This window comes from Triturus cristatus, chromosome 6 (assembly GCF_964204655.1).
Source record: "Triturus cristatus chromosome 6, aTriCri1.1, whole genome shotgun sequence".
Lineage (NCBI taxonomy): Eukaryota > Metazoa > Chordata > Amphibia > Caudata > Salamandridae > Triturus > Triturus cristatus.
In genome coordinates this window covers 959,983,765-959,998,368 of record NC_140589.1, presented here as the reverse complement: position 1 = coordinate 959,998,368, position 14,604 = coordinate 959,983,765, and the positions used below count along the sequence as shown (strand labels likewise).

At 41.9% G+C, this 14,604-nt stretch overlaps 1 protein-coding gene across 1 annotated transcript in view; it reads left to right on the top strand.

Annotated features, from left to right (window-relative positions):
• Positions 1 to 14,604, top strand: part of LTV1 (LTV1 ribosome biogenesis factor) — a 212,566-nt gene that overhangs the window by 91,412 nt on the left and 106,550 nt on the right. Inside the window, exon 7 of the mRNA XM_085611659.1 lies at positions 7,915 to 8,042. Coding sequence (XP_085467785.1) covers positions 7,915 to 8,042 — 128 coding nt within the window. The remainder of the gene's footprint in view (positions 1 to 7,914; positions 8,043 to 14,604) is intronic.

The window sequence follows — 14,604 nt, the reverse complement described above, 5'->3', positions numbered from 1 at the left end:
GCCAATAGCTCTTACATAGGCAAGACCTATTGGCTTTGCCAGTGCTTGTTTTTAAGGTGTAAGTACAGGGGTTGAAGCTCTTACTTTCAGAAACTGATTTTTTTTGTTGTTTTTTTTTTTGTTTTTTTTGTCCTCATACATGCCGCCAGGAACACTCTAGATGGGATTCCTCCCTATCCTCCGACACACAAATTCGATGGCGACCCTTCATATAATGCCTGTGGGGGAAGAAGAAGAGTCGTCCCAGAGATAAGACTATACCCTTGTCCGACTCCCGTTCGCCACATCCAAAAAGCCATTGGTTACTGGGGAGGACCGGGCCAACAGTCCTCTGGCATAATCATAGGACCCATTTTACCTCTCTCTCCAGGCCACCAGCGCCGCCCATGTCTTGCAAATACTAGACTCGTCACAAGCCATGTCTGATTGGCTAATAGAAATGATTTGTTTTAAGCAGTCTGCAAACGAGGGGGGGATTTCTGATTTCCAAACTCTACAAATTTCCCATCTTGCAATAATTATTACATAAAACACAAATCTCACTGCTAGAGCATTACCATGATAGTTAGACATGAGACCAAAGAAGATTAGACTCGGATTGACCTCAATCTGCTGAAGTAGCACATCCTCAAGAAAACCTCGTACCTCCCTCCAAAAGAGCTCAATTCCAGGGCAGTCCAAGAAAATGTGCAGGTCATCAGAAGCCGGGAGCTTACATCTGAGACAATGATACACTCTTCCGGTTACCTTTGTCAGTTTCCCAGGAGTCCAATAGACCCTATATGCTGTGTAGAGATGATTCCTCCTCCGTGAAGCTGGTTTCACCACTGCCTGCAACACAGTAAAAGAATCGCACCAAAGCTTCCATGTTTGCTCCGCATCCCCTACGAGGTTACTGCCCCAGAGTTTACCCACCTCAAGGTTCCCCCGATCCCCAGCATCTATAAGGGCCGAGTACCAAAAGGACACTTCTCGTTTCCATATTCCTGTTCTGGAAACTGAATCGAGCAACAGATTATCTTCACCATTCCCCCACGACTGCGTTGCCCACCAGGCAGACATTTGGACAAACTTAAATCTGGACAGTGTCCCACAGGTTAACCTTGAGATCGACTCCCAACTGATCAATTGTGAGTCCTGCCACAAATCTCCCCAGAATCTAATACCAGCTAGTCTGAGTGGTTGGCGGAGTTGGTCCTGAAAGCATTCTGGGGTGCCGGGAGAGCCCCAAATTGGAGCATATAAAGAATAATACAGGATTTTTAGAGCTCTTCTGAAAAAAATCCAGTTATTTAAGGCAGCTTGCAGAGTCTTAAGTCTAACCTTCTTGTAAAACTTGGGATCCCCAAATTTATAAAGAAAAAACTCCTGCCCCTGCGGGATATCATGTAACATGGCCTGAAATAGTACGCCAAGAGAAGAGGAATCCGTTTTATTAGCCAGAATTCTAAAATTCCTTAAATGGAAGGCATGGCAGTAAGACAGCAGGTCGGGTAGGGCTAGTCCCCCCCAACTTCAGCCCTCTCCTAAGCTTTTTCCAGGCGATTCTCGGGGTTTTTGTGGTCCAGATAAAGGACCCGATTTTACCCTGAAGTATAGCAATATCCTTGGTATTAAAAGTTAGAGGGATTGAATTGAACAGGAAAGTTAGCTTGGGCAGTATTATCATTTTAATAAGATTGACCCGCCCGTAAATGTTCAAGGGAAGGTTAGCCCAGCGTGCCAACAAACAACCCACCTCCTTGGATACTTTCTTCCAACTAATTTTAGATATATCTACCAACTTCTGGGCCAGGTATATGCCAAGGTATCTCATATGACTTTGGGCACCCTGAATTTCAGTTGGACAGCTCCACCCCATTATCTCGTTTTTTTCTTTATTAATTTTATAGCCCAAGACTTTGCCAAATTCATTGGCCAGTTCAAACAGCCTAGGTATGGCAACTGTGGGATTGGAAATATACATAAGGAGGTCGTCGGCATACAAAGCAAACTTGAGCTCCAACTCCCCAATTTTAAATGACCTAATAAGGCGATCAGCTCTAAGGGCACAGATAAAGGGTTCAATATAAAGATCACACAGGAGCGGTGACAAAGGGCACCCCTGCCTAGTGCCTCTTGTAATACTAAACCAATCTGTCAGGGTACCATTGACTAGAACTTTTGCTCGGGGTTCAGAATAAAGGGATTTAACAGCCACAATAAAATTTAGAGGCAAACCGAATTTTTGCAACACCTCCCAAAGGTAAAACCAGTTCACCTGATCGAACGCTTTGGCGGCATCTATTGCAACCAAAGCGAGCGGCAGCCTTTTATCTATTGCCCCTATGGCTTGAAAAGTGAGCTCGTTGAGCTGTGTCCCCGGTATAAACCCTCTCTGATCAGGATGAACAATGCTCTTAATAACTTTTGCCAGCCTTGCCGCTAATACCCCAGCAAAGATCTTATGGTCCGAATTTAACAAAGAGATTGGTCTATAAGCATCAATATTCTGAGGGTCTTTATTCTGTTTAAGAATCAAAGACACGGTGGCTTCGGACCATGACTGGGGGGAGCCTTCACCCTTCAGATGTATTTTATTGAACAGGGACCTTAGGACTGGCAACACCTGATCTACTATCCCAAGGTATACTTCTATTGGAAGTCCATCTGGACCCGCAGCCTTACCCCTGTGCATTCTTTTAAGTTGTTCCCTAATTTCGCCCTCCGTGATATTAGAACGCAGGAACTGCATATTTGTTTCCGACAACTGTGGGAGACCCCTGGAATCTAGCCATCTCCCAACCTCCTCTGGCCTAGAGTCAATATCTTCTTCATATAAACTGAGCAAGAATGATCTTGCCTCTTTCCTAATCCTATCGTCATCGTATATCAAAGTTCCTGACCCTCTTTGCAACAGACTCTTTATATGATTTCTGCCCCCGTCTACCCTTGCCTTCCATGCCAAAAGGGAGCTGCATTTTTCACCATAGGCGAAGTGTTGTAATTTGCTCGCATCCCATCTATCTTTAAGAATCTTATCAATATTGGACTGAAAATCGGCTTGAAGGAACGCCAATTCCCTTTCCAGTGATGGCATAAGATTCCGGGCGGCCAAGGCTGCCTGTTGTAACTCGGCCTCCTTCGCCTTGATTTTATTAAGTCTGTCTGCCTCAGCCTCTTTCTCAACTTTTCTTTTCTTGATCATAGCAGAGCTTAGTAACCCCCTCAAATAAGCTTTAAGAGATTCCCATACTATCTGGTCGCTAGCGGTGCCCATATTGAGCCTGAGAAATACCCCTATTTTTTCCACCAGCTCAGGCCACACCCCCTCCCCTGATAGTAGTGTCCTATCGAGAGTCCATCTCCTCTGTTGCTCTTTGCGCTTAGGATTAAATACCAGCTCGACAGCTGAATGATCGGATAGGATCGCTGGAATATACGTCAAAGATTCACACTCCGAAAACAGACTTTGATCGACCAAAAAGTAATCTATTCTTGAATAGTGTTTATATTTCTTACTATAGAAGGAAAATTCCCTTACACTAGCATTTATTACCCTCCACATGTCGATCAAATTCAACTCCTTAGTAATATTTTTGAGCACTGAGAGAGTTCTAGAAGGAGTATTGTATTTAGCTTTTGAGGTACGATCTAACTGTGGATCAAATACCAAATTAAAGTCGCCTCCAATTATAATTGGAGCAGACTAATTCAACAAACTAGCCTCTAGTTTTAGGAGGAACCCTGGGTTATCTTCATTGGGCCCGTAGTAGGCGGCGCAAACTATTGGGGAGCTACAAATTGTTATAGTGGCCGCCAGCCATCTCCCTGACTGGTCTGTATCCCATTTTCCAACTTTTATCCCGGCATTGCATCTTATAATTAGTGCTACACCTCTAGTGCAACCCCTCTGTTTAGAACATAGGACATCCTGAACCCAGCAGAAACTGATTGTTGATGTTATTTATTTCAGTGCTTTACTTCTGGGGACTTTCTTTCGGATTTATATCTTTTATATCATCCAACAGTTACTTCAGATGCTTTTAATTCGATGATCTCTCACCACCGTTGACCCCTCACAACCCCAAGCACCATTAATCTCTGCTCACCATACCTAAACTACACCCATCCCTGACCCCCTAAATGACAGCCATCCCCAAAGCCTAAAAGCATTTTTAGCCCAAAAAACCCTTTCTATGCCAAAACCTCAACCATCCATGACCCCCCTAAAACTTCTCGTTATACCCAAACTCCACCCATCCCTGAACCTTAAAAAACCCTCACTGCCCTTAAACACCACCTATCCATGACCACTAAAGACCCTCACCACCCCTACACTCTACTCATTTCTGAATCGTAAAAAAACTTTCTACATCTAAATGCCACTAATTCCTAAAACTCCTCACCACCCAATACTGAACCTTAAAAACTCTTCACCAGACCTAACCTCTGCCCATCACTGAACCTTAAACACCCTCATAAGCCCTAAATTCCGTCCATCATTAACCCTAAAACCACTCAACACCCCTAGAGTCCCCATTCCTGGATCTAAAAAACTGTTCACACCTCTAAACTCCACTCATCCATGAACCCTAAAAGCCCCTAACCACACCCAAATTTCACCCATCCCTGAACCCTAAAATCCCTTTTCGATCCATGAACTCTACCCTCTCCCAAGTCCTAAACTCCACGCCAGTTTAATGTAATTTTGGATTTTTCCTTGAAATTATCTTTCTTTTAGAATGTTTCGATTTATTTGCATTGCCTTAACACTGTCTTAACTTAAAATTGTTTTCCTTCAATTTGGTTTCTCAGTTTTAATTTTTTACATTAATTCACATGCATTAAGTTCAGAGTGCCCCTTCTCCCCCGCAGCCCCACCTGCCAAATCTCTTTAGCGTACTCTTATAGCAGTGGTCTACAAACTCGTTAATGCTGTATCCCTGTGTTAAGAAGAAAAAATCTAGCCCCCGTGATTTTTTCACAATTATTCTATCAAATTGCCAATGTTTAAATATGTCTAAACCTGTTTAAACATTGAAGTTAAGTTCTGTTACCCTTTTTAAAATGCAGTCAAATAAAGGAGTGACAAACCTGCTGTTCTGGTCAGCCAGGCCCTACTAAAGTGCCAAAATATCAACAGTGTGATTATTAGGAAAGGGGAAGGGGGTGGGGGCGGTTTGGGGGATATTTGGAGTCCCTTCCCCTTTGACACCTACCTACTCCCAGCCAGGATATAAGTGACAACATTTTAGTGATGGCCCATTACACAGTGGCTTACTGCCGCTCATTTGTTTCACTTAAAACAAAGCACTGTTATCAACATGATACTTTCTTGGCTGGAGCATGGCGCCCCCACCCACCTGGGATCAAGTGAGCCCCGCCACTTCCCTGAGAGACCCGCCCTTCAGTTTGAAGACCTCTGCTTTCAAGGGTCACTGCTGTCCAGTGGGATGCAAAATCCGCTGAGTCTGTCAGGGTTGACAAGCAATCACATTGGACAGGGGTGGTCCTTCCAGTTTTTCGCAGAGGCTCGGTAGTAGGTGCAAGCTCTTTTGGGTAAAGGAGATGGCGAGAGGGTGCTGGTGCCAGAAGTAGGGTGTGGTGGTTATTCCTGCTATTCTTTGGTGCAGAAGGACGAAGGTCTTTTACCTATTCTAGATCCTCACCATCTGTGCCTTCCTGTGGAGGAGAAATTCAAAATGCTCAAACAGCTGCGGTCATCTGCTCTTGACCTTAGAAACTGGATGGTGGGGTTGGATTTGCAGGATGCCTTTCTACATAGGATGCCTTTCTACATATTAGTCTCCTCATCCTGCTGGTAAAGCACACCAAGTGGCTAATGCAAGCTCTGCAGTGGGATCGGAAGTCTGCATGGGCCCTAAATCAAGGGAACCTCTTCGACCATGTTCAGATTTCAGAGAAGACTACAAAAGATCTGCAGTGGTGGCTATTGGACAGCGATTGGGTCAGCGGCAGACCTCTCTTCCTTCATCACCTGGAGGGCACCGGGGTAACCTATGTGTCGCTTCCGGGTTGGGTAGCCACCTAGGAGAAGTGGAGATCAGAGGCATCTGATCTCCAGCAGAATTCCCACTCCACATCAATCTTCTGGAGCTGAGGGCCTTCCGCTTGGTCTAAAAGCCTCCTTGCTTTTCATCAAGCAGAGGCTGGATCAGGTGCTCACAGACTACACCACTGCCAGGTGGTACTGCAACAAACAGGAGAGCAGGATGGCCATCACGGACCCTGTCCCAGGAGGCCTTGTGCCTCTGGAGATGGCTGGACCACCACAGTATCTTCCTGGTGGCGAACCACCTGGTGGGTTGACTGAACACCAGGGTGGGCAAACTCAGCCATCGTTGCCTAGCAGGTCACAAGTGGCAATTACACTCCGAGGTGGCGCAAGGTCTCTTCCATGAATGGAGAGAGCCTTGGCTAGATCGGTTCGCCACCACTGCGAACTCTCAATGTCAGTACTGCTGCGAGTTGGAGTTTCCAAGGCACCTCTTGCTATGAGATGATTTCTACTTCAAGGGCAACTCCAGACTCCTGTATGCCTTTCCGCCAATGCCACTCCTGCCTCGAGTTCTCAAGACAATCAGGACAGACTGGGCCCAAGTCATCCTAGTGGTACTTGATTGGGCGCGAAGAGCTTAGTATCCAGAACTTCTAGGCTTGATTGTATGTTCTCTGTCAGGCTGCTACTCTGCGAACACCCGCTGTTGCAACAAAAGGACAGGGTTCTACAACTGGGCCTTTGCAGCTACACCTTTTGTGCATGGAGTTTGAGCAGAGACAGCTGAACACCTTCGCCCCTTCTCTGGAGGTGGTTAATGTCATCTTGGCAGCTAGGCGGCCCTCAACAACAACTGTGTACGCCTGCCATTGGGACGAATTTGTGGTTTGGTGCGACACTCAACTGTGGAGTACCTCCATGCCAAACTGTCTGATGTTTCATTATTTGTTCTGACTCTCTCCCCGCAAGGCCTTGATATATGACTGTAAGTTCTAATTAGTGGTAAGTTTTGTTTGAACTATTTGGAGCAAGCGAAGGCATTGGTTCAACTTTCCATAAACCCATAGCTACTGAGGCTTGCCCCGCCCCTTTGCTGAGTCTTTTTTTGATAATTGGGTCACTTTGTGCTTTTTTATTACATTTCACACAGGTTATTCAAGCCAGATATTCTTCCTTTTCTCTCCACATGCACACATGCTAAGGATTCATTATTCTTGGTCCTCTTTTGTGTGATTGGGAGGGGGGTGTTGTAAGGCAGATTCTGCTTCATCCTAATGACATGTACTCATAGATATAATGTGCAAGGAATCCACTTGGTCTACGTACAAAGCTATTCAGCCAACACCAGTCCAGGTGCTTCAGGGCAATGCTTAACTTGTGAAGTCATTACTCATAACCGCTACTGCTGCTATTGTACAGTCTTGTCTGGTTTATCAACTTTACAGGTGTTGGCGGAATTTAGAATAATAATGGATGCAATCTTGGATACAAAGATTCCCTGTTCAAAATGACAGTCTTCCATTATTACCACGGCTCCATCCTAATTGAGTCTCTTCCACTGATTAGATTTTCTTTAATAAGTGAAGGTATGTCGAGCAAGAGACTGTTTTCCTACACTTGACAAGTGTGTATTCCTCCATGCTGTAAATGTAGATAAATGAAAATTGTGTTGAAGTATGGTGAGCAGATGAGCCCTTTTTTCTTGTCCAGGTCGTGGATGCTTTAACTGTGCCATTGATAATGTGGCTGTGCTTCTCATACCGTTACTCTTTGTGATGACTGGAATTGATTAACCTTAGCCTCTGCACATTTATGGAGTCGTTTTAATAACAATACATGCTGTAATTTTGTTTATTTGTGTGTTGCAAAGTCTAGCAGATTGCATTTCTAATGTGAGGTTGTGCACTTTTCAGTTCTACGAACAGTTTGATGAAGATGAGATTGGAGCTCTGGATAACGTTGAATTAGAAGGATTTATTCAGTCCGAGAGTTCACGATTACAAGAGGTCATAAATGATTACTACAAACAGAAGGCAAAAGAGTATGTAGACTATTTTTCTTTTCTTTTTTTCTCTTGTAGGGATGACATACCAGTAAGGAAAACTGAAAATGGAATTCAGTTGTTTGGGTTTTGTTGTTATAGAGCAGTACCACATGTGAGTGAATCACAGACATAAATGTCAGTTAAAGCTATTGCTTAGACACCATGAAAGTCTATTTTTTTCCTTTGATTTCCACTCTGCTTTTCCCAAGGGATAGTGCAAAGGGCGCCCAAACATGTTTGACTAAAATATATAAAGTCGTAGTTTACAAAAAAATATAGAATTTTTCCACATCATGCTCATTTTTCCAGCTTGTGGAAACTGCAGCTTTTGAGTAGTAGGCCTGAAAGTGCCTCATTAAATGCCCTAAAATTAAAAAACGTTCCAAAGATGGTGCTGAACAGACACGTCAACATTTTGTCTGAGTCCTCCTCCTAATCCCCCTCCCAGGTACCTATTTAAGTTCCTTTCTTTACTATGACCATTCAAGACTGGACCCTACTCTGCGATGTTGGATGGCATCAATGAAAACATTTTTAGGAATCCATTTGGTCCTTTTATTTAGGGTTTCAGAGCACCTCCATGCCTATTTGAGGCAAACTGAAAGGCTCTTTGAACAGACCCGGTAAATTACAGCAGAGGGACCCTGAATATATTAGTAGGTGAGGAAGGAATCAGGGAAAGAGACTAATGAAAAACAAGACTTCCTACACTATACCACTTAAATTGAAGGCAATATGTCCATGTAATAAAGTAATACCCACAGTCAACGGTATATAAAACTATATTATTTCATTTATTAGTTCATTTTATAATTTTTTTATCATTTTTTTCAACCACCTCAGGATACATATACATAAACAATTTTCATACTGTGTTGTAATACATATAATATGGTTCACATCAAACTATTGAAGCACAATTTATGGTTAATTGTACAACCATGACATAAATAAGAAAACATATATACCACATATATGACACACAATTTAAAGACAATAAATCTGCAACTCAAGAAAACAACAATATATTGACAATTAAAATCATAGGTTGTATAATTTAAACATAGGACCAACGCCTACGCGCGTTTCGGAGCTCAAAAATGATCTTTACAGGCTCCTTCTTCAGGGCGTGTTACAGTGGTCTTTCAGAGGAGAAAAAGGCTTCAAGGCCTAGTTTGATGTCCAGCACTCATACATTGGATTTAAACATTTGATTTTGACAGCCGTTGGTCTGTGGGTATAAAAAATCACAATAAGTGATTGTGAATATTATTTAGCTTTCTTTAAATTTATTAGAGATAAAATGGAGCAGGAGCTATAGAATGAGTAAAGGAATAAAGACCTCTATGTACACCCGTGATAGAGCAAACACCCAAGAACAGGAGTTTATGTGAGGAAATGCCATTATAGTTCCAAAGAGCCTAAGTACAAAAGAATAAAATATTGAAGAAAAGAAGAATTCAGAAGGAGTAATAAGTTTTAGTGACAACATACTTGCTGATGACAGATTCTTATACAGAGGGATACCAGTGACGAAGTTTCCTAAGTCTTTAATTTTAGGATTTGAGGGACTATAATAAGAAGAAAAGAATAACCAAGGTTAAATCTGAAAACATAATGGGGTACCAAGTGAAACTAGGCAGAACTCACGAGGCTAGCATAAATTACAGAGAGACTGGGGTGGAGATTTTCCTTATATACTAAAGGCAGTTTACGATTGTATCTATCAAGCGTATAAAAAAGGGATCTATATCCAATGAGCCTCTAGCAGAAATGGCTAGGTTATCCGTCACGAATGATGCAAATATCATCTCTCACGATAGGACATTATGGTTTGTTCAGTGGGTTGTACGACTAATGATGGGTAGGATTTTAGGAAGAACTAAGGAATATCTTGTAACTTCCTACAGCGTCTCTTAATCTCTGAGCTAATGTTATGTCTTCAGACTTAATTCAATATGGCTGAACGAGCATGCAATGATATCCAGAAAATTCAGCCATGGTGGTCACATGATAAACCATCGCCTTAAAAATGTACCAAGGAAAAGCTAATATAAATGCCTGGATGTATTAGAGAAGACTCAATGTATATCTCGCTAAGTCCACTCGCTTGCCCAGATGTAGCAAAGGAGAACACAGACGGTACATTGGAGGCCTATCAGGGAATTGATTTAAGTGCGATATGCACACCTGAAAAGGCAAAGTGGTCTCATAGTTTGATAGGGTACTGAATTAGAATTGAAAACCGAAAATATACAGATTTTAGTTTTTATAAGTATGATGGAGAAACGAAACCTAGAGAATATATGCACGAATTGCTAACCTAAGTTGTATAATAGAAGGCAAATGAATTACCTGTTCTCCTTATTTATTCAGTCTTGCGGAAGGCTAAATACACTCAAACGTGAATCAGGTATGTAGCGTAAATATTGACACTCGTAGGGGCAATCTATAATAGAATTACGAATAGTTTGCATATAATGCTGAAAAGGATGGCAACGTAGACATATTTTTAAGGCAACCAAAGAGGCTGAAACTAGCTTATAACGGTTCTTACCGAGCAATTAGGCAAAGGCTTGTCAGGGATTCCAAGGTAGACGTTCAAAATCAGGAGTGTGTGGAACCTGGCATTTCTCTTATGGGGAGAACCAGGAAATAATGAGAGAGCAAATCAGATGCTAGGCGTAAAGATTAACGCTCGTGGGATTAATCTGCAATGAAATTGCATATAGTTTAAAGATCAGATGCTAGGCGTAAATATTAACGCTCGTGAGAGCAATTTACAATGAAATTGCATGTAGTATAAAAGTGATGCTAGAAAAGCAGCGTATTAATCTTACCGGTCAGTTCAGCAAAGATTCATCAAGGATTCCATGGTTAGCGCTCTTCAGGATAAATGTGTGGAAACTGGCGTTTCCCTTATAAGGAGAGCCCGGAAGTGATGATCTAATAATGGGCACTGAAATAGGACTACACATGAAACGGGGAAGCAACATAACGATATTTTCTCCATTCAGAATGCAAGCCATAAGATCGTCGGTAGCGGCGGACATCTTGGAAGTGGAATAAGGCTCTCTACATATACCTGAGACAACACGTAACAATTGTGCCTCATTGATGAATTTTTACCAATAATTAAATTAAAAGTTGAAGGACAGGAATTACTCGATCCAGGAACTAATGAAGTCTTATGATGGACACTAAAATGAGACTGCAAATGAAACAGGAGCGCAACCTTAAAATGTATTCTCCCATCGGAACGCGGACCATAAAATGGGCAGTCACGACGGGCATCTTAGGGGGAGGAATTAACCCCTCCGTAAAGAGTTCCTAACATTTACCTTAGTTGGCACATAAAGATTAAGCCTCATGGATGAATTTTAACCAGTTGTTAATTTATACATATGGGGCACGGATTGGGTGACAAGAGTATGGTTAGTGGTCCCGGGTGTGCTATATGGTCTAACATTACAGGGGTGTGTATTTAGCCCACCTTTCTAGATGCAGTCAAAAAAGGTAACTGTAATCACCAGCTAGTATTAGATACATTAGCCAAATAGACAGTTCATCCTATACGTTTCCTTAGACCAGATAAAGTAGAGGAATAAGTATTCACCCACCTGTTCACAATAAGTGGGACCAAGAATAATTTTATATAATCGCGTTTTCCCAAGGGAGATGTTCGTTAAGGCCTTTTTCTTGTGTCTTGAGGACATATATCCAAAAAACTTCCCTTTTGCGCCTAATAGCATCCACATTGAGGCTGTTAGGGGGATGTACATGTTCCAAAATTAGCCACCTAAGTTCTGAGATACTGTGGTGTTTCTCAGTCCAATGGGCCACCAGAGGGGCTCCTTCACGTTTGTTAAGTATTGCTGACTTGTGTTCACTAAAACGTACGTGCAATTCTCTGCTGGTTTCTCCAACATATCCTTTGTCACAAGGACAAAGGATAAGATAGACAACATGTCGAGTGCGACAATTAGTCATGTCTTTAAATCTAAATGTCGGTTTGTCCCAGATCAATTCGTCAGTCACCATGGCAAACTGGCATGCGTGGCAACTCCCACATTTGTGAGTACCACTGATCGGTTTTGTTCCAGTGATAGATTTTTGTACAAATGGATTGGTAGTAGGTATTTTAGATTTAACCAAAGAGTTCCTTAAGTTTTTGTTACGTCTGAATGCAAAAATAGGCCTCGGGAAGCTCTTTCTAGTATGGTCTGTATTGAGAATATGCCATTCTTTGTTGATAATTTGTCTGATTTTATGATCAATGTTGGAATGGGTGGTGACGCAGACCAATTTCTCATCAGTTTTTGGTTCTTTAGGTTGCAATAGTACAGTTCTATCATGATATTATGCTCTTTTGTAAGCATCTTTAATGAGTTTAGGGGGATACCCTCTGCTTGCAAATTTTTGTTTGAGTTCCTCTGCATGTATATCATAATTAGATATAGTAGTACAGTTCCTGCGTAGCCGTAAAAATTGGCTAAAAGGGATGTTGTCCTTTTGGCTTCGGGGGTGGAAGCTGGAGTACTGGAGTAGAGTATTTTTAGCAGTAGGCTTAGTATACAGACTGACTTCAATTTTAGCATCAATAATTTGTATCCATATATCTAGAAATTCTATTTTGGACTTACTTATATTTGGGCTAAATTTGAGGTGGACATCGCAAAGGTTGATCCACGCCATGAATTCGTGCAGTTGTTCTTCCGGACCTCTCCAGATAAAAAAAACATCATCAATAAAGCGATACCAGCTTTTGATGTTTTCGCTGAATGGAGCTATTTCATTGAAAATAAACCTATTTTCAAATTCTCCCATGTATATATTTGCTACATTGGGTGCACAGGCTGCGCTCATACTAACTCCAAGTATCTGTTTAAAAATTTGTCCGTTAAATTCAAAGTAATTTTCTTTTAGAACAATAGCTAGGCATTCCAGCAGGAACAACCGATCAACCGTGGTGTTGCTATTCTCAAGAGTGTGTTTGACTGCTTCTAGTGCCCCTAGCTGTGGAATGTTAGTGTATAAAGCTTCGATGTCCATAGACACTAGAAAGTCTGTATAGATGTTAAACTGAATGCCTTCAATTTCCCTGATGAGGTGTCCCGTGTCCTTTATGTACCCTCGGAGATTAGATGCCAGCGGTTGTAAAATTTTGTCCACATATTTGGACAAGGGTTCAGTTAGAGACCCGACCGTAGAAACGATGGGTCTAAACGGGGGGCTGGAAGAGTTCTTATGAATTTTAGGTACTCCGTATAGAATGGGTATTCGATGATATTCTACGTTAAGATAGTTAAATTCTTGCATGCACAGTGAACCCCTATCAAGTGCTCTTCGGGTGATCTCTAAAATGTCTCTTTTAATTCTTAGTTCTGGATATGTCCTGGATTTGGCATAATGTTCGGGATACTAAGCATAGCCTCAATTTGTTGTATATATGCTGGACTATCCATGACAACAATCCCTCCACCCTTGTCCGCGGGTTTGATGGTTAGCTCAGTGTTATTGGCCAGTTGTTTAAACGCTTGGTATTCCGGATAATTCAAATTGTGGTCCGGTTTGGGAACAAAGGAGAGAAGTTTCTGGACTTTTGCAGTGACCACCTTTTCAAAAACACCTACTTCTGTACCTACTTGGTCTAAAGTGGGTGAGAAAATGGATTTGGGTCTCAATCCTGTAAGATTGTCATTAGTCTGAAGAGGGCTATCTTCAAAGAATCTTTTAAGACGGATTTTACGAAAGAATGATTGAATGTCAGTCATCATCTTGAACCGATCAAGGTAGGTAGTGGGAATAAACGCAAGCCCTCGAGATAACAGTTCGATGGCAGACGTATCTAGCTTCATTTTCGAAAGGTTGAATACCGGTATAGTTTGGCTATCTCTGGTGGTTTTACTCTCAGGGGCATTTTCTATCCCTGTGGATAAAAAATCTTTAGAGGTACTGGGTAGTGGGGCTGAGTTGTAGTTAAACGATACTTCTGTGATGCTATTGTTATGAAAGTTAGTATCTATTCTCTCCAATATTGGTTCCTTCGGGTCTGAAGGAATTGGGGAGTGTTCTCTGATTGTTGATAAGACCCCCTTTCTGAGTTTCGATACCGGGTTCTCATTTGGCCCCGTCTGTTGCCTAAAAAATGGGCATTCCTTCTCGGGCCTTGATAGTTAGCCCTTCTTTGTCCATAGTTGTCAAAAGGATTAGGTCCACTATCTGTGTCTGATCCAGATGTATCTGAGAATCTGGTTACTTTTTTGTTAGACCAATATTGTCGATCATTAGAGTGAGGTTGGTCCATTTGATTTCTATAGTATTCAGGGGCTAAATACGGATAAACTCTTTGCTCACTGAAATATCTAATGTCTTTCTTGAGTTTCTCCGTTTTTTTCTTTATTAGATATTCACAAAAGGAGTTCATCTCGCCATTAATTTCCTCTAGTTTGTTTTTGGCCTCTTCTAATGAGTTGTTTTTCTTTAGATTTTCTTCCATTTCAGCTATTTCTTTAAGTAGATCTTCCACTACCTCTCTTGCTGTTTCTATGATGAGTAT